This window comes from Lampetra fluviatilis, chromosome 4 (assembly GCF_964198595.1).
Source record: "Lampetra fluviatilis chromosome 4, kcLamFluv1.1, whole genome shotgun sequence".
NCBI classification, from domain to species: Eukaryota; Metazoa; Chordata; class Hyperoartia; order Petromyzontiformes; family Petromyzontidae; genus Lampetra; species Lampetra fluviatilis.
Window position 1 is genome coordinate 3,506,783 of NC_136278.1, and position 20,653 is coordinate 3,527,435.

Here is a 20,653-nt window from a genome sequence, read left to right on the forward strand (position 1 = left end):
TGGTAGGATAAAAATTGTTCGTTTTAGGCCAAGACGAATTCTCTTTCCGTCAGTTTGTTTTTTCCTCCGGTCGTTTTGTTTCCGGCGTCTGCGTGACCCTTGGCCCAGGCCCGTGTTTTATTTTAATTTGTAATGTTTGTTTACTACCCGCTCAGAGCGCTCGCCGCACCGGCCCATCCTGCAGGCCGGACTGCCGGCTAACAAGACGGCGGTGAAGGGCAGCGACGTGGAGTTCCACTGCAAAGTGTACAGCGACGCGCAGCCCCACATCCAGTGGCTCAAGCACGTGGAGGTGAACGGCAGCAAGTTCGGCCCCGACGGCTCGCCCTACGTGCAGGTCCTCAAGGTGAAGTGCCACCTCCTTCGTCGTCGTGCGATCGTCGAGTGACGTCGTCGCGTTAAGTGACATCCTCTGACTTTATTTTGATTAATCCCTCGCTACTTTGTTGATGTGTGAGATTTTGGTTTGCTCCGAATGAGATTTCCGTATCACAGGTCTCTGTCGCAAAAGCAAGATTTGTCTCAATGTGCTCACGTGCTACGTCTCAAGTGTCACGCGCATCCCTTTTTCAATCCACTGCTGGATGAGGGCTTCCACACCCTCGTTGCAGTATGTAGGGTTCGTTGTCTGTCCGCACATCTGCCCGTGTGTCTCTGCCGTGCGTGTGCGCGCCTACTCGTATGTTTTTTTTTCTCCATTTCTCGTTAGGAAAACTAACATGACGCAATGTTTACACGTTCGTGGTTTCTCGTCAGTGAGATGGCTTAATCGGAGTTGGCGTTTCTGCGCCGTTGTTTGGAGTAGTGGCGGTAATTTTGTTCAGAAGTGATGCAAATTCCTCGTCGTCCCGAGTTAATACAAATATCCTTTTAGTCGTCCAAAGTTTTGAGCTATCTTCGCAGATAAACAAAGAAAAATCCAGAAATGTAAAAATACCTCTCGTTTCCCCATTAATGGCATAGCCTAAAATAAGCAGCCAGTTCCATCATAAATTAAAAATAAACTAATTAATAGATTGTTAATTATTAATTAAACATTACATTCATCGAACAGGTGAAAAATAGATGTAAAAACAGATGTATCAATAACACTGACTTAAAAGTAAAATATATATCAAATTAATAATATTTTGACCTGTGGCCCTTCTTCGTATGTGCTATGCAGAAGGCCCATTGCCTGAAACGTCAGGGATCAATATAAATATACCGAGTGTTTTTAGCAATAAGTGTAGTCCGGTTTTTGCCGTGCAAGGCCCCTTTGTGTTGGGGTAACGCTATTCCTTCCGATATTAGGAAGCCACTGGAGCTATACACGTTTAAATCATCTCGATTGATAACCCATTTATTTTTTAGAACTGCTTTTCGTGTTCAGCTTGTTGTCATTCCCCCGCACCTCCGATTAGCGCGGTTGGCTTCGTGCGGTGTGAGCGAAGTTCGACACACACACACACACACATCTTGAGGGAGGCTTGAGCGCGGACGACGGGGAGTAGAGGGTTTGGCGAGGGCTGTGGACGTGCGTTCCCGCTCACGTGCCCCACGCTGACGCCGCCCCCCCCTCCCCGACTCCCTCACGTTCGTCTCTCCCCGTTTCCACCAGAGCTCGGGGTTAAGTAGCCCCAACGTGCAGGCGCTGCACCTGCACAATGTGTCGATGGGCGACGGTGGCCAGTACGCCCGTAAGGTCTCCAATTATGTAGGCGAGGCTCACGGTCCTCGGCTTGTCGCCAGGTAACGGCTTGGGCCTTCTGCCCCTTCTGCCCTCCGCTGGCCCAACAGCTGTCCCTGCTGATCCCTTGGGACCGCAGGGCTTTCTTCAATTGGTGTTTGCTGCTGCAGGGATGCTCGCTGGGACTTCTGTGCTTTTTGTCGTCGTCGTCGTTGTTGTCGTCGTTGTTGTTTTGTGCCCGCTCGAAACGAGGCCGAAATGAGCCGGCCTGTTTTCGGCCTTGTGCCACGCAGGGGCCTTGTGCCACGCAGGGGCTTGCGGGAGGTTGCCAGGTGGCTTGCTGCAAGCGCAGGTGGCTTGTGGGAAAAATGCTTTGGCTCTTGTGTGACTTGCGGAGGAAGGCTTGGACGCAGGCAGATGGAGAAGTGAGACGATGAGCAAGCAGCTGCGCAGGATGCAATGCCGCGAGTGCGAGGCGGCCGCTCGAATGAGATGCACGGAATCAGCCGGAACGGCATTAGTGGCATTGATTTAATCGATTCTTTTCAACGAGTGCATAAATATGCACACACATGTCCGAGGGGGGCGGCGCAAGCTAAGCTTCGTGTAAATCGTTTAGTGCATTTCCAAGCAATCAACCGGGTAGTGTTTTTTTTGGGGGGGGTTTTGTGGCGATCTCACAGCTATTGAGCAAGAGTGATGAGCAGTCTGTAGTGAAGAATCAGTTCGTTCATCAATTAATAATTAGCCTTCAAAAGAAAATGCCAAAAGGGAGCCGATGCGTGTGCGAGCTCTTGGCCACCGCTCGCTTGCCCTGCTCGTATTCGTATGCGGCGCTGGATCCTGGCTGCGGGGCTGTTTGCAGTTCCCTTTGTGCTTCTGAGCAACTGCCACGAGATCTCATGACCTCTTGCCCGGCAAGACCAAACAAAGGATTATCTTCCATCTGCAGGATATATCCTCACTTTCATGCCACTAACAGGGCCTCTTAATGGTCACTTAAAAGACCAATTATAATGTTAATCGTTGTTTTTGTGTGTGTGTGTGTTAATGTGTGGCACTCGTGGTTTGACCATATGGCAACGTTAGTGGCTGTTAATATGATCCCCAGACAGAGCATTTACACTGTCCCTTTACTTGTTTAATTAATTCACTTTTCCGCCCTCGGCCATTTGTTCACGAGCGGCACATTTCCACACATGGTCTCGTCTCGCACGTGATCGCGTGGCGCACAGGTGAGTGTGTTGCCAGGCTGTGAATCTGCTGTGAGCACAGCGCCGCAGCCGATTGAAGCTTCGGACCTTTTTGCTCTCTTGGGAGTGGTTGAGCGAATCGGGGTTGACGCTGAGACCCACTGCGCTAAGACGAGTTGGACATTGACCAGTCGCCATAGTTCCTTTGCAAAAGTAACATCCCCAAATTTTTGTAATGCGCATATCTGAGCCAGCCCCATCGTTCATTGATACATTCTAAACTTGCAGATTATAAACGTAAACGTCAAGCCACTGCTGGATGAAATCAAACAACCCCCATAACTGTAAAAGTGTCAGTTATGGGGGGTTGTTTGACCATACTTCACTGCACTTATTAGTGTGCATTGGCAATGGACCACTTCAGATATCCCTCTCCACTGACCATGGGTAACCGTGGCCAGGGATTGAACCCAGCTCGCCGGCTGCGCAGCGCGACGCGTCAAATTCCGCGCCAAAGCGTCCATCGGCCGATCGTGGCCAAATCTTCCATTACAGTTTCATTTGATGTTGTCGCTCAAGCGACGAGCACATTAATTGAACTAATAAAAACACGCGTAATGAGCGCGACGAGCACGGACCGCGCGGATGGATCTCCGGAATGCAATCGCCGCTGCGGTTTCGTTAGACGCTCGAAGCCCCCCCCCCCCCCCACGGCGCTGCGCAGTGTCCCCCTCCCCGAAGCGGAACCGCGTCTCGGCGTGCCCGCCCTGCTGCGCCGTGCCCGTGGGTGTCGTCCACTCGTGACTGGCGGGCAGCAGCTCCGTCATTAATCTCGCCCTCTGTTCTTCCTTGATTTCGTTTCTTAATTTTTGCCTCCGACTCCGCCCCCCCCCCCCTTGCCCACCCCGTCACCCCACCCCCCCCCCACATTGTAGACGGCCGGAGTGAACACGACAGACAAAGAGATCGAGGTGCTGTACTTGTGGAATGTCACCTTCGAGGATTCTGGAGAGTACACCTGCTTGGCTGGGAATTCTATCGGGTTCGCCTATCATACTGCTTGGCTAAATGTCGTGCCAGGTACTTTCCGAGCTATTCTCCTCGTGCACCTCGACCCCCCCACCCACCCACCGCGTGTGTGTTTTTGGGGTCCTTGCGTTGACTCCAGGGTTCCCCAAAGTCCATTTCCTCGCGAACCACAATGGGTTACGTCATTCCGAGCTTTTGTCGATGTGCCTTCTATTAAACGAAAACGTTGCGGCGGATGTGCACGTCCGCTCGCACGCGCGTCCGACGATTGCTAAATTGCGTCCCGCGATTTAGCAATCGTCGGATTCAAATTGAAGTGGAGAACTTTGTGCCGTGTGTACGTGTGTGTTTCACGTGGTGGTGTAACGGTTGAAATTGATCAGCTCCTCGCTAATTCACATGGGACGCGTTTGGAAATCATCAGATACGTGCGGCGCGTAACAATTACATTTGTCATTAAAAGGGGATAATTTGTTGAACTGGTCCGTAGCAAGGCATGGACTTTAGAACCACCCTGGCTTCGTCTCGTGTGTTACTTCTGCGTGACTGTGTCTTGCCTCGGTGTCTGAGTCTGCCACCCAACTACGTTATAATCGCACGACTTTGCCACGTCGTTTGCCAATTTGAAACGTTGCCAACACTGCTGCTGCTGCTGTTCATCACGGTTGTGATGTTGCTTTTGTTGTGATCGGCTCACTTCATTCGTTAAGTTATCAACAGTTAAAGGTTCGCAAACGGTGAAGGTTCCGAAAATACGCATAGGCGGTCACGACCCTGATTTATATTTGCGTTTGCAAATTCAAACGGCAAATGAAAACTCCAAAATAATAACATAAAGGGTATCATAAAAAAAACACATGCACTCACACACATGACACGACACGAAGCTCAACGTCTACTATGTTCATTTACATTTTTGTTGGTTTGTTTCGAGTGGTAAATTACCGCCGCAATGCTATCTACTTGATTATGAGAACATCTCTTGCCACTACACATGCGGTGAGAAGCGATTGTTCAGGCCCTGCTGCTTCAATCTCAGCCATCACAATTGTTTTGACAAGGCATCATTTGATCCGCAATGATTCACTAAACCAACTGCCGTGCTGGCAGGATGCTCATTAATAATTAACGCATTTTAACCACATTCAAACACTCGAGCGGCTCGGTAGCACGGGGAAAGTGATTTGCCACATTCTTTGGGTCTGTCGGTAGAGTCACGTAGATAGTTTCAAAGAAAATAACAAAAAAATACTTTTTTGTTATTTTAAAAAACTACTTTTTTCTTATTTTCTTTCAACCTATCTACGTGACTTTACCGAAAGACCCAAAGAATATGAATTCCTGCAGTTACGAAAGCTTTAAGGCAAGATTTGATTCGCCACACTTGATAAATATTAGTGGTGCACATGATTCTACCAGCACAGCAATAATTAACTTAGTGGGGGAGAGGAAGAAACAACTGCTTATTCCATCTTCTGTGCCTTCCAGTTTCTGACCCGTTTCTCTCGTGCCAGCCTTGACAAATCGACAGCACAATCGGCCAATCGCATTGCTCCAAACCTGGAATCTGCCGCAAAATAAGAGGCGATCTGCCGGGGATACTTCAGAAGTTATGCAGGAGCTCTGTGATTAAAATTGACAGCACGACGGGAAGCTAGCGCCTGGAGCCGGAGCGATGAATGGACAAATAGCGTCGGGTGTGCACGGAGCGTGCCGGCACGGATTTCCATCTGCACTGGCCCGGAATGAAGCCTCAACAGTTTCCAAATTCCTCGCTCAGCAAGCCGCCCCTAGGCCACTGATTTTCAAAGAGCTTAAACGGCCAATAGGCAGCTTTTAAAGCCACAGTTTACCGGGCACATTTAGCGCATTGTTGCACACGAGACCCCGGGTCGTGCTCGCCTGGATTCAGAAGCTTTTAAAAACAGCGTGACTGCAGTGTGACTAACGGTGCAAGAGTTTAACAGATTTGTGTTTGGCTGAAAGGAATACGTTTTGTTTACGTTTGTTTAATTTGTAGGCAGGTAATGATTTAGCCCTACTGCTGACTTCCCGAATGGACACGATTCTTGGCGGTTCTGATTCGGGGCCACGATTCAAACTCTTTATTTAAGTAGAGGTTGCGAGTGAATGCACGGTTTGCACGAACCAATTAAATTCAACCTGAGAGATCAAAAGTAATCGGTTCTGATGCACGTGCTTGGATGAATTTATCTGGAGCATCGAAATACATTTTAGTCAATGAAGCAACGCATCGTTAAATGTTTTTTTAATATATAAATGACACAATACAAGCTGAAAGTGGAGCTCAACATTGCAGTCTCAAACCACAACTCACGTGTCAGTAATAGTCCTAGATTGCCGCTGATGCTACATAAAGCACCGTCATAGCCCACACAACCTCATTTCTTTGGTTTTTACAACAGCGAAGTTCATCTGTTCTTTGCTGCCATGGACAAACATTTGCAATTGACAACAAGGTGCACAATTGTTGCTCGCACATGTAAGCGGATGCCATCTTCCTGTGCTCGCTGTGTCGTTTATCCTCTTGCGATTGCTTCACGAGTTAAACGTACTCGCGGTGTGCAACCGCTTGCTTGCTTAAAAATGTAATAAGCTCGCTTGGAGTTTATGTAATGAAACAAATAATAAGAATAATGATGTTAAAGAGCATTGGCTTCATGTCAATCGAAATGCGATTGACGTCGATGGTCAACGCGTCCGCGTCTCGTCCATGTGCTGAGCGGCGGCGCTGTGGCTCGCGCGAGCGCTTTGGAAGCCGACTTGCGGTCGTTCCGCGTCGCCCTGCGACGTCTTCCTGGGCTGTCCCCCCGATTATTCTTCGGCAAGATGCCCGACGTTTCGCTCAATTTTGTTAGCCTTTTAAATGCCAATTATTATTAGCACGAGGAGCTAAGCGTCGGCCATCATGCCGAACGGCACGTGGTACAACCAGAAACACACATCGGAGAGCTACTGTCCGATGTGTTTTGGGAAAGCTGCCTCTTTGGCTTGGTGGAGTGCAGACGTACACAGCAGCACTGACCCTTCTGTGTCCGTGGCCTCACAAGCATCCACCTTGCCTGAGCCATGGCATGGCTGGAGTCTGCGATTGAATCGTGATGTTGCCACTGCAAACTCTACATAGACCCGCGGTCTCTCCTGACCCAGCCACCGATTCCAAAGCTGTCTATACAACGAAAGCCTCTGAAACTCTGCACGAAACTGAATAACCAGATGGCCTTGTTGTGGTGACCTTGGGCATCCAAACACACATTTGTGCTGCAAGCGGCTGTGAATACTTACACATTAAAATGCGATCATATATATATTAAACAAGAATCTCCCATCCGCTCCCTTCCCTACACAAGCCACGGTGAAGGAGCTGAGGGACAGCAGCTCGCTGGACCCCATGTACACGGAGATCGGCATCTACTGCACCGGCGCGCTGCTGCTGTGCCTCATGCTCGCCGTGATGCTGCTCTACCGCTGGAGGCACGCGGCCACCAAGAGCCTCCCCGAGCCCAAACTCTGCAAGCTCTCCAAGGGCGTTCCACTCAAGCAGCAGGTGTGTACAGGCCCAGACTTGGGTCACCACGGGGGCCTTCTGGTGTGCACGGGCGACAGGGCCGGGTCGTTGCAGGGAGACTTCTGGGGCTGCGACCGGTGGTCTCGGAGATTGGGAGGGAGAGGGCGGCCCTCTCCCCCAAAAATATCAATGCTGCTTTATAATCAGGGGGAGGGGAGTGGGAGGTGGGGCAGGCTGGGACCCGTAGGTTCCGCTCCGCGCGTGCACGCCATCTCGGGCCTCGCGCGACCGCGTGTCCGTCGTGTGCGCTCCGCCGCAGGTGTCCATCGACTCGAGCTCGTCGCTCACGTCGCACACGCCGCTCGTGCGCATCACGCGCTGCTCCTCCAGCGACGGCGGCGGGCTGCCCGGGGTCTCCGAGTACGAGCTGCCCGAGGACCCCCGCTGGGAGTTTCCGCGCGACAGGTGTTTTTGCCATTTCACAGCAACATCAACAACGCTGGGCAGGTTGTGTAGCCGCGAAGCAGAGGTCGGCGCGCCGTGCTACTGCGCACGTCGGTGACGCGGCTCAGCCGTAGCGCATTCGCCGCCGGTTGCAGAGGTTCACGGCTCGCATTGAAGTGGCCGCCCCGGTTAATACTGCGTAAGCATAAAAAATACGCTCCGTCTGCTTTGCAGTGGATGTTTATGATCCCGTCGATGTCGCTCGAAAGAGTAGGCTATTGTGTGCCGGGCGTCAACGTCCAAATTTTTACAGACTCTCAGCAAAATACTCAGCTGGAATATAGACGTAGCAATCATCAGCTCCGACTCGCGCCATATGCTGGGAGCTTCTTCAGAAACTGTTGGAGCTCAGGACCTGAATATTCAGTTCCTGGAGAAGCTCGTGAAGTAAAATGTCGGACGTCACGCCAAGCAACAGACAATACCTACGCGGAGACCTGCGCGGCAGTATAAGTGGTCCTTGAACCCTCCTATGTCATTCGACTTGTATAGAATGCAGTGCATTGAAGAATTAACTTACAGGGTGCTTCAAAAAAATGTTACCACGTTGGAGAATTTGCAACAATTCCACAAAAATGTGCTGCTTTCGGGACCACCTGGAGAAGATTCCAGGCACGCGTTGACAATGATGGCGAACAAGTGGAGACTCTTTGACTTTCTGAAGCTGTTAACATACTTTTGTTATCATGTTATACAGTGTTAATATCCGTTCTTTTTCAATTAAAAACGATAGTCCCATATAAGTGTTAACATTTATTTGAAGCCCCCTTTGTATGAAAAAATCAATGCTCCCCCGTATAGCCTGGATAGATTGTTGGGGCAAGTACTGTTAGCGAGCACCTTTCAAGGCCAGCACGGCACACGAGGGGGTTGGTGGCCAACACCACGCCCGGCCTCCTTTGTCTCCCCAGTGGCATGTTTTACACACCGCACCAGGTGCTCATTTTGAGGCTGAGTCGACCTAGGGGAGGCCCATGACCGGTTCAGATAATCGTCACTGGTATTGGCCGTGAGCACGAATCGAACCCAGGTCGCTAGGTTCATAGTGCAGCGCGCTAACCACTAAACTACCGCTCCCCACTACACACACACACATGAATTGCAAACAGATCAATTGCTGAACGTATTAAATGTGCAGAAGGTTGTTACTAATACGCGTCTTGCTATTCCGCCCACCCACCCGCCCACCTTCTGCTGCTCTCCCTGCTATCCCACGCCCTGACCACGGCTGCGTCGGTGCTCAGGCTGACTCTGGGAAAGCCCCTGGGCGAAGGTTGCTTCGGACAGGTGGTGATGGCCGATGGGCTCGGAGTTGACAAGGAGAAGCCAAACAAGACGGCCACTGTGGCCGTCAAGATGCTCAAGGGTGGGTGCCTTGTGGTGTGAGTGCGGTGTGGCGGAGTGGGTGTGTGATGCGGTGTGGTTGGGGCGGGTGGGTTGGGGCGTACGGGGCAGCGAGTCTGTAAATGTCGCTGTGCCCTCGCGTGCGATCGGGCTGGCGCCGAGATGCTCTGTTGGCTTTCCCGATCGATCAGCGGCGAGTCTGATGGACGGATGTTCTAAAGTGCAGGTGTGTTTATTGTAGCTATTGGCAAGTAGTTGATATTCAAAACCTCGCTTGTGTTCATACAATCCAGCCAGCATTAATCCATAGCTCGTTTTGGAAACGGATCTGATCTGCTGGCAAGCGTGGTGTGTTCACACAGTAGGTTTTTTTTTGGTACAAATTAAGTAAACCTTTAGACGGCATCGCGTATAATTTACAAGTAGCGTATCGGAGTGGACCAGTGCATCGCAGGAGAGTCACTCTTAAACATATCGTGGGGTTTTTGGGATCGCGGAACGTATCGTTTGGGGGGGTGGCAAGGGGTAGTTGCTCGTGGGTCGCAGCAGCACCCTCGGATCCGGACTCGGGTTCGCAGAATGTTCCGCGTGAACCCAGCCCCAATCGAGGTACGAAAGCAGACTCGCAAGAAGAAACACTGTGCGCACAGCCTCGAGCTGGCAAAACACAGGGCAACGGCAGGGCGCGGAGGGATGGACAGAAGGCAGGAAAAAAAAACCATACGGTGGGGATTTAGGGTTTGTTCCGTCTGGACACAGCCCCGGGCAGCGGCATTGTTGGTGGTAGCAGCGCAAGAGGTAATGAGCTGAAAATTAGGGGGTTTTTTTTCCTTCCCCGGGTGTGCGGAGAAGAGAGGCCGGCAGAGAGAGAGGGTAATTATGGGTAATGAGGGGTTGCGGGGGCGGTGGACCCGCCAGTGAAAATCGCATTTGTCCCTTTTGTCTACCCATAGGGCGGCGGTGTAATGCTGTAATTTCCTAAAGCCTCTTCGGCAACAGAGCCCGATTAGCAATCGTGTAATGACCTCTGATTAAACGTTTTCTTCTGGAGCGATGAGAGTGCCACTATTTTGGGTGCAGCGGCGGGGTTCAGGCCGGGTGATGGCGGTTTATGGACTCGTTGTCCAATTTGCCGTCACGTTTCTGTTTTTAGTAATCGACTCCCATCCCGTCAGGGTGAACGGGGAGCGATCTCGTTGGCTTCGCCCGCTGTTTTGCCGCACGTAAAATTTTCCCCAAACATTTAGCACCGCAGTGCAGCTTGCCTTTTTAAGAAAGCGCGGCCGTAAGTCAAGCTGAATTGGACATTTGATTTTACAGGAAAAAGCATACTTAAGCATTCCGTGTCTGTGTTTAGCAATGAAATCCTCAACACGAAAATGAGCAATGCATTATTCTCAGTATAATTATGCAATTTAATAACAAAAAAGACGTAATACATAGAGAATGTCATTACAAATATTTTTCGACAAGGAGTTAAAAACAATCCCTAATATATTGTTGGTAGTTTTGTGCTCGTTGTCAAGCACAGTTATAGATGATAGTAAGTAATTGTTGGATGTGATTTCATCTTAATTGAACAACAGCTCTGTATTCTTATGCACGTTATATAGTGCATGTGTTGTTGGCAAAACAGTTGACTTTAATCGATTAAGCTATGCATCGTTGAATACCGAACCCACGAGGCCTTGCCTAGATTTCTCTCTGTGCCACACTTGGGCATATTTACCGTGAGGCTTCGGCCTGTAGTGACGGCGTCATTAAAATGAGAAAAGTTGTTGATCCCTGTGTGGCTGCAAGTTTTTTACGAGAATGTGGGCGCTGCGTTTCAGACGATGCCACGGACAAGGAGCTCTCGGATCTGGTGTCCGAGATGGAGGTGATGAAGATGATAGGAAAGCACAAAAACATCATCAACCTTCTGGGAGCCTGCACCCAGGATGGTGCGTGGTGGCGTCATCGCGGGCAACTTGCCAACAATAATTCAAAGCAGCAATGCGCTGCTGTCAGTTTTGTGGTCGTAGCAAGGCCAATGCATTTGTTGAAGTGGTTTGTTACATGTGGCTAAAGCTCTCCTCTGTTAATTATATCTTATCTGCTGGCATAGCAAGAAAACTAATCCCAGGACCCGTGTTGTCTGCTATCAATGAACATGGATAGCAGGAAATGGTAAACGATAAAAGAGCGAGTTTTTATGAAGGATAAAGGGCTCAAAGTTAAGAGCTGGCCACGCAGCACATTTGTTAAGAGCACACAGCTCAATTGTAACATCCTCTTCGGACATTGGGTCAGCCCCACCATCCATTTGTGGATCAATACAATGAGTACCTGTGGGAGTCAGCAGTGGCTGTTCTATGCTATGACTCACTCCCACTATAAGCATGCGGAATTCATACCCACGGGCTCTTGACCTTGTAATAACTCGGTTTATTTCTGGTTATTTTTATACCAGTAATTAGTAAATGATGCTGCGGCGGTGAAATGGTTAACGCAATGGACTTGCAATCTCGAGATCGATTGATCTATTCCAGTGTTCTTCATTGCAAGGCCAGCGTGAACCACTGGCGGCCACTGGCAGCCTTTAATGCGGCCCCCGAAAATACACAAATGTGAAAACAGCCCCCATCATGCTGTCAAACCCAATGGCTTCAAATGTGTGGCGGCCCTCACACTGATGTCTTATCGGCGAAAGTGCCCCCCCCCCCCCCCCCCCGCTGATCTATTCGATCTCCTGGCGGCGAGAGAATTAAAGCAACGGTGCGGGTTTCTAAAATCCTCCCGCCCCTCTGCACTCCAGCGGTATAAACGAAATACACCACAGTCAGCCGATGGGCAGGTCGCGTGTGATGGGGTGGCCACCTCTTTCAAGATGTCCGGCCAGCTTGAAAGTGGCGAGCCCTTCCGCCAGTAGTGATGTGAGCGAGCAATTGCAGGGCTGCACCTTTTACCATTTAACAAGTAGGGGACCGAGAGTGACACGAACTTTCCCCCCCACCCCCGCTCGTTTTCTGCGTGCCGCTAGGTCCCCTGTACGTGATCGTGGAGTACGCTTCCAAAGGCAACCTGCGAGAGTACCTGCGGGCACGGCGCCCCCCGGGCGTCGGCTACTCGTTCGACCCGATCGGCTCCAGCGATCCGAGCGAGCAGCTCACCTTCAAGGACCTCGTGTCGTGCGCGTACCAGGTGGCGCGCGGCATGGAGTACCTCGCCTCCAAGAAGGTGCCCCCCCTCACTCCGCACTGCCCCTCCCCCCGCTGCCGCCGCCTTCGCTCTGCCCCTCTCGACGCCGTGCACCACATCGTCCGTTGTAGTCACGTTTCCCACGTGTTGACTTGCTGTGCCTTTTGATTAAGGGGGGGGGGGGTGTGACGCAGTGGCACGATGCTCTATATTTAGAAACATGCGTTTAGGGTATTTGGCTGCTTTCAATTTTCCACATGAGCGCCAGGTCACTTCTGATAAAGAGCTACATAGCTCGGTGGGCCATACCTCGTAAAAAATAATAATAATCAACACTGGATGAGGGCCTCGGCCGTGCCATGTGGGCATCGGGGTGAGTCTATTGTAGTTCAGCTCTGGTCAGTATGGGTTGGTGACGGTGAGGAACGTTGACGTTGGAGTGTTCAAGCACAGTACAGCAAATGTATTTTGTTTGCGCCGCCCTTCCGATGCCCACAAATGTAGCACAGCGCGGCAGATACCCGTGACAACGTAACGTGCATGGCGGTCGCCCATCCAAGTACTATCCAGGCTCAACTCTGCCGAGTTTCCGAAATCTAAGGAGGTTTAGGTGCATTCTGGGTGTCTTTTGCTCTAGGCACAGAGCAAACGAACACGTGGAAAAAATACATTACGACTCCCATCACGTACAAACACTGCCTAGTAAAATTTGGCATGGCCAAGGAACATTACTCACTCAGTGGCAGCAGAGCGGGGGTGCAAATTCGCTGCCCCTACTGTTTGATGCAGAGACAACTCTGTGATCTCCGCTTCTGTGAGCCGTTTCGCTTACACCAAGGATTGCAACCGCTCTGCCGCAGATTTCAATTGATGCTTCGTCTCGCGACATAATGCCGCGAGCACAATCTGGATAAAATTTTGTGAAATGTAAAAAAAAAATAGCCAAGAAGGAAAACAATGTTTCGCGTGGTATTGCCCGAAGTCAGTGTTTCCTCAAACTCAGACATTTGATATGGTGCACCTTTTTCCATTCATATGCAAATTAACCGGCTATACACTGTGGAGACCTGATGGTAATCGAGAAAACATGTGGACTGGGGTTAGAGACACACTTCCCGAAATTATCTGAACTCCACTGTCTGCCTGTGTTGTCCCACAGCAGAATGTGTGTTTAGAAGCCACTGAATTTCTCTACATCCCATGGGCATGCACATTAAATAGGGAAAAATGGTTTTGTAGCTCAGTGTTTGTGGATTATTCTTCCCTTGGAACTGAAAAAAGAAAACGACTCCTTTTCTGCCTTTTGAAAGGGCCCGGCCAAAATGTCAAATGAATTGCTCTCTGAGGCCTCTTCCCCTGGCTCTTTCTAAGGCACCATTGGATCTAAAGCACAGGAAAAATTGTGCCACCTGCCCTACGCCACCCACCCCCCTTCCATATACGGCCCTGCAGAGTACAGTCGCATGACACTTGCGAGAGCAGGAGAGGGCACACCGTTGCCTTGCTGGCAAGTGCACAGTTGCCTTGCTCGCAAGCGCATGGTTCTCTTGCGCCCGGGCGCCTCCCCGAGACTAAAACTCCGTCTCCTCGTGTCCGCCAGTGCATCCACCGCGATTTGGCGGCACGCAACGTCCTGGTCACCGAGGACAACGTCATGAAGATCGCAGACTTCGGTCTGGCCCGCGACGTGCACAACATCGACTACTACAAGAAGACCACCAACGTGAGTGGAGCCAACACTCGGTTAAACGTCACTTGAATTCGGACGATGGCTGTACAGCCACGGGTTATTGAATCCATCTGTGTGTGGGGGGAGCTTCGATATTTTAATTCCACGCTACGTATTGGTTTTCTTTGGGTACTCTGCTTATCGTCAGTATGACAAAGACAGAGTATTCATGGAATTGGCAAATAATCCTGATGCTGGACCTTTCTGGAAACGAGTGTTGAAATTCGGCGAGGCTTTACTGGATAAATAGTGAGTTTGTTTTTGTTTTTGTATTCCCAAAATACATGTCTAATTTATCAAAGATGATGTGCAGATTCACTCCATTGAATGGAGGTCTGAGGGCAAAAAGTAAAAGATTTTTCAAAGTACATGACAAATATTGTGTAAGGTTAATGAAACCAAACAAATTGAGGGTATTAATTTTGGCTACACTCACTCGCTCTGTTGGCTCTGGATCTTGTCTTTGGAGTGCTGTGTATTTAAAAATTCAAAGTACCAAAACATTTAATTAAATCACCACATTTTATATACACTTACAAATGAGAGATCAAACGGTGTGACATTTCTTACAAATATGTGGAGCTTTCTTTTTTTAGTTAAACAAATAAACCCCCCCACCCCCCCTTCGGAATTAATGAATACCCAACACTGCAAGCAAAAACTGTTGAATTTCAATTTAAAGCGCCCCGGTGTTGTATTTTTGTAGGTTTTCTTTCGACAACCCCTCCTCCCACGTCTTTTGAATTAACGTACGTGCGGATTCCAGAGGAATAATATGCCTTCTGTTTCCCGGTGCTGGCAGGGTCGACTGCCCGTCAAGTGGATGGCGCCTGAAGCGCTGTTTGACAGGGTGTACACCCACCAGTGCGACGTGTAAGTTACCGCACGCGCGTGCGCGCGACCGCAAGCGCCAGCCGGCCGGCTGGCTGGCCGCCCCCCCTGACACGCACGCTCACGCGGCCCGCCAACGCAGAGCCAGTCGATGCGCACTCACAGCCACAATTACAGACCTGACGGAGGCCACCTGCACCGACGATGCATCTCGGCTAAAGGAGACCGAGAACCAGCCTTTTTGTATTAAGCAATTAACCAATTACTTTTACAATATTTTGAAACAAAATAAAGAAGCAGACACGATGCCTACTCCCCCATATTTGTCTTTCCACGTGTAATTTTACACATCGCATAGGCCGCATGGCCTTTTGGGAGTGCACATTTTCAAAAGTATACAATAAAAACTCTGGACCGGGTTCAACACTCAGTGTGCCACTCTTTGGTCTGTATGATAAAACAGCTTTTTGTTAGGGCCAAGTTTTCACTGAATAATTTTCGGGTCACTGGTGAACCAGGAGGTCGCACGTGATGATTAGCCGCAGCCATAGCGGGAACTTTGTCAGGGTCAAGGACAGGTCAGAGATAAAATAATGTATTTTTACTTCAGGGATCAAATTCACTCCGGTTAACTTAGTAAGAGTAGACTGATCTCAACTTCTTAGCCGACTAATCTCATTCATGGCCATCGTATAAAACACCGCAGAAAACCAGTCGGCCGGCAACTGATCTTTCTCTAACGTTATTCATTTTATTATTTGACCGAATAATTTAATGCAACAAAATGCTTTCCAGCGCATGAAAAAAAAAAGAATCAATGGAATGCGGGGGGTGGATGACTGTTTGTTGGGGGAAAGGACGGTGGTGCAGGAACGGAGGGCCAGAGCAGTGTAGGCTTTGGGGGAAAATGTGAGAGTGAGCTCTGCGTGTAGGGAGGATCTGGTTCGAATTCTCCTGCAACAGCAGCAGCTGTATCCTTGGAGAGGGATTGCATGACAATGCTCTGGATTTTTTTTTTTATAAAGATAGATTGTAATTTAATCGCCACTCAAATCCCACTCTGCTGAAACTGCAGGACTCAATTGTATGTTTTCTAGCTCATCATGCGAGGATTGGAATGGTTTTATATAAAACTGGTGCCCACGGGTGAACAACGCACCTTGATATGATATTCTTCATGTTAGACTGCATGGTACTAAGTCTATAACAATTAACTCTCCTTTGCGATTTGATAAATTATCACAAATTTAGGTCATGATTTGATTCAAGAATCTAAGGGTTGTTTTCTGCCTCTAGTGGCAAGAGAGGTAAAGCCAAGTGAACCAATTATATGGAAGACAATATAAAATAATAGATTCCTATACACACAATTGGATGTGCGTACCATGAGCATAAGAATGAACAGTAATGAACCTACACAATTTACCAGCAATGTGATAAACATGCAAATTTTGATGGCACCTCAAATATACACCAAGCTGATCACAACTGATGGTGGAGTTTAGAATGGACGTTGACCCTGGCCAAGGTCGATGTTGAGATAGGGCCCAGGACGAGCGGCTGTTTGGCCATGTTGCGGGGGTGGCACATCGATGGTGCTCTCACGTGGGTGCTTGCAGATGGTCGTTTGGAGTTCTTCTGTGGGAGATCTTCACTCTGGGTGGCTCCCCGTACCCCGGCATCCCAGTGGAAGAGCTCTTCAAGCTCCTCAAGGAAGGACACCGCATGGACAAACCCAGCAACTGCCCCAACGAGCTGTACGTTGACGCTTGCACAGGCGGACGAATGAGTGGGAGTGCGCGGTAGTGTAGCAGTTAGCGCGCTGCGCTATGAACCCGGCAACCCGAGTTCGATTCCCGCTCACGGCCAACACCAGTGACGGTTATCTGAACCGGTCATGGGCCTCCCCTAGGTCGACTCAGCCTCAAATGAGTACCGGGTGCGGTGTGTAAACATCGCCACTGGGGAGACAAAGGCGGTCGGGCGTGGTGCTGGCCACCCATCCCCACAGTTGCGGCCTCCATAGGTGCTCGCTAACAGCACTTGCCCCTACAGTCTGTTAAGGCTATACGGGGGGTCTTTGTCTTTGTATGCAACAAAATGCAATAATACAACATGCAACATGTGACCAAATCCTCGGGTCTGGTTGAAATCTCCGTGACAACTGATTATAATCTCAGTGCAGGGGGAATATTTGCCCGTTCATCTACAGGGAGCTCGATTGTACACCATGAAACAAGCTTCAGCGTGCGTGCGTGTCTGCTGCAGGTATATGATCATGCAGATGTGCTGGGCAGCCTCCCCATCGCAGAGGCCCACCTTCAAGCAGCTGGTGGCGAGCATGGACAGGATCCTCACACTCAGCTCGCAGGAGGTACTTGGGATTATGCAATCCTGTGCGGTGGGATGCAGTCACACAATGCTGTTGCAGTGACAGCACTGCCCGTGGTTAGCATTGAATAAGGATTAAGAGATAGGCCAAGGCTCCAGTGCCTTGTAAGCCACAGCACAATTGAAATGTAGAAGCTACCATTATCAACCACGATCCACTTACCTTACTCCAACCGGGGGATTGATCATGGCTGATGATGACAGTGTCTAAATTTCACCGCATCTCAAGGTGCTGTCCAGAAACAGTGGGCCCTTTTATTTTTTAGAGGCAGTCAGTCATAGGCAGAGAAAAAAGAAAGAAAGCGTCGCGTCTGCACTTGAACAGGGGCCACGGGCAACAGAGGAGAACGAGGGGCACCTCAATGCGCGATGGTTGACTGGGGGCTTTGATAAAAAGTATTGGTTTTGCTGGATTGGAAAGTGCGTGCTGGGTAGTGGAGCGTTGACACGTAAGGTGGACAGGTTGACAGGCGCGATTCCATGGAGAACCTTGTGGATGGTCACCGCGATCTTAAAACTGGTTGGATCAGGTGCCGGTGCAGCGATCGGAGTATCGGAGTGACGTGGTCCCGTTTACGGGCGGCGGGTGAGATGTCAGGCAGCGGCCATTTCGCGATCATCCGCAGCTTGGAGATGAGGCATTTGGCGAGGCTGCAGAACAGAGAGTTGTGATTGTCAGGCCACGATTGTGACAAATACATGGACGAGGATCCCAGGAGTTAGTTGGGGTTCAGGCAAACAATGGGCGCGAGAGACGTGTCCCAGGTGGACGCCGCTAAAACATCGCGTTGTCTCCGCTGCCACCTCGTGACAGGAGTACCTGGACCTGTGCGCCCCACTGGAGCAGTACTCCCCCAGCTTCGCGGACTCCAACAGCACGTGCTCCTCCGGGGACGACTCGGTGTTCGGCCACGAGTCCGTTCCGCCCGTGCTCATCGGCCCTTCGCTTCCGCCCCCGAAACCGGCGCAGCCCGAGGAGGGCTTCACTCAGGAGCTGCCGCTCGCCGAGCCAAACCCGCCGCGTCAGCCGCCCCAGCGGACGTAACTCCGCCAGGCGGGGAGGTGCGCTGGCGGTGCTGCCTGGGTCCGGTTTGGTCGTGCGACCTCGTTTGCCCTGAGTGCCCACGTGCACCAACATGGGCCCAAAACGCCCCCACTGGGGCTGGTAGATTCACGAGGGCCCTGTGGACCGTGTGCCACGTTGCCTCCGTGTAGGCCCTGTGTCTCACCCACTCTGATCCGGTCCTGATGAATTGTGTCCAGCAGCTGTAAGCTTAACTGTACTTTCTAACCGATGATGGTGATTTACCCTCGGTTGAACGTTTCATCTGGATTTTATAGACTTAAACCACGCTTCTTACGTCTCGTGTAAATTTGGATTTAGATCTTCTAAATTGTGCGCGTTTGACAACTTTCCAACATACTTTCGTATAATTGAGTAATGCTACCTTGAAGCTTAAACGTTAATACGTAATACGTACCTTTCTTTAAGCCTATGAATTATTTTGCTGCTACTGCAGATGGTGATATATGCTGGTGTATTGTTTGTTTGGTAAGCAATCATGGACGAGGACTGTGGGAGTGCCACTTCTTTTTAAGTTATGTTGTGAAGACATTGGCGCCATTTGAAGATGCCTCCTACTGCTCGAAACGGTCGCGTCTTGGACTTGAATGAAGACATTGCAGATGGGCGTCAAAAGTCACCTCTTCACACTTGAGCGTGGGCTGCCCGTGCCCACTAGGACAAGAGAACGATACCCGTGAGACCTTGGAGGAAATGATGATGGACCGTGTATACAATGGCACCTGCTTTGGGACCGTCTTTCCTCACACATCGGGAAATTTTTCTCCCGTCCGAAAAAGATGTTTGTGTGTGACCTACTGAAAACTGTTGGTACAGCACATTTTGAAGCTGGGGATAGCGGATTTTTTTTTTAATGCGGTCTACATGGTACAAATAGGAATCGCCTTTCATGTAAATGTATAAATAGTTATATGTATATTTTATAATATTAATAATAATATTGATAATACTGTAATAATAGTAATTTTGTACTAAACAGTAATTACAGGTGCATTTTAGCATGTATATTAATAAAAAATATATATAGATTATTTTAATACAGAGGGCCTGAAAGCCATTTCTGTTTTTTGTTTTTGTTTTCAGGAGTACAACAACAGATAAGAATGTACGCAGTGCTGTAATGCATCAGACTGGTCTGGCAGCTTAGAAAGATGAACGATAGAAAAACGGTTGTTTAGCCAGTAACACTTATTCTCTCCTTTATTCATTAAAAAAAAGAAAAACATCAGGGGACTTTCTGAAGAAGGAAAACAAAGTTTAATATATGCCATTGTTTATAGACAAAACCTGAGAAAGCTACACTTTGCTGTACGGTTTTATATAAACGTTGAAAAAAAATATTAAGAATCGACACTAACAGTATTGTTTTCTTTTACTAATGTTTATACTTATTGTGTATGTACATTCCAAGCATTTCGCATGCGTCGTAAAAACAAAAGCAAGTTAAATGTCATAAGATTGTGCCTAAGACAGTGGCGGCTCCTCAATAGGGATTGCAGTGTTCAGACAAATCTCCAGTCGCGCCCTCTGCTCCCACGACTCATCATCTTTTCGCAGGGAGGGTCATATATGATCAGTATGTACGTATGTTGAACTTCTTTCGCACCGCACGTAGCCAACCGTGCCAGTCGGCCAGGTGCGAGGGAAGGACAACAAAACGAAAACACAAAAAGCGGTTCTAACGAAGTGAGTTTTAAATCGAGATTTTAAAGCTCCCAGCGGCTTCCCAATATCTCACTCGATGTGTCGATTGATGTCCCAAGTAAGCAAACCTGGGAGGCACTGGTGCCCCCCCCTTGCCCCACGACAACCGGTGCACGGCAGCCAATAGATTGGCAGCCTTGGGTGGAGGCCTCGCCCAAAACCGTTCTAGCCCCACCCATAACCGCTGTAGCCCCACCCACAATCGTTCTAGCCCCACCCACAATCGTTCTAGCCCCACCCATAACCGTTCTAGCCCCACCCATAACCGTTCCAGCCCCACTCATAGCTCATGTTTGCACCGTCTCCCCTAAAGACACGTAATGACAGCGACAGTAGTGGTCAACGGTGGTTAATGATGAGTGATGATTGGCACATCATGAGTGATGATGGAAAATTATTGTTGATAACGATAGTCGTGATGATGGTGGTTATGATTAAGATTAATGAGGATTGGGGATGAGAGGAA

At 49.6% G+C, this 20,653-nt stretch overlaps 1 protein-coding gene across 3 annotated transcripts in view; it reads left to right on the forward strand.

Moving 5' to 3' along the window:
• Positions 1-18,578, forward strand: part of FGFR2 (fibroblast growth factor receptor 2) — a 62,762-nt gene extending 44,184 nt beyond the window's left edge. For all 3 annotated transcript variants that reach the window (XM_078855375.1, XM_078855372.1, XM_078855374.1), the window contains 12 exons: positions 156-346; positions 3,798-3,942; positions 7,263-7,459; positions 7,740-7,885; positions 9,169-9,290; positions 11,101-11,211; positions 12,291-12,487; positions 14,049-14,171; positions 14,980-15,050; positions 16,628-16,765; positions 17,277-17,382; positions 18,214-18,578. In XM_078855375.1, coding sequence (XP_078711501.1) covers positions 156-346; positions 3,798-3,942; positions 7,263-7,459; positions 7,740-7,885; positions 9,169-9,290; positions 11,101-11,211; positions 12,291-12,487; positions 14,049-14,171; positions 14,980-15,050; positions 16,628-16,765; positions 17,277-17,382; positions 18,214-18,444 — 1,778 coding nt within the window. In that variant the 3' untranslated portion in view covers positions 18,445-18,578. The remainder of the gene's footprint in view (positions 1-155; positions 347-3,797; positions 3,943-7,262; positions 7,460-7,739; positions 7,886-9,168; positions 9,291-11,100; positions 11,212-12,290; positions 12,488-14,048; positions 14,172-14,979; positions 15,051-16,627; positions 16,766-17,276; positions 17,383-18,213) is intronic.
• The last annotated feature ends 2,075 nt before the right edge of the window (positions 18,579-20,653 follow it).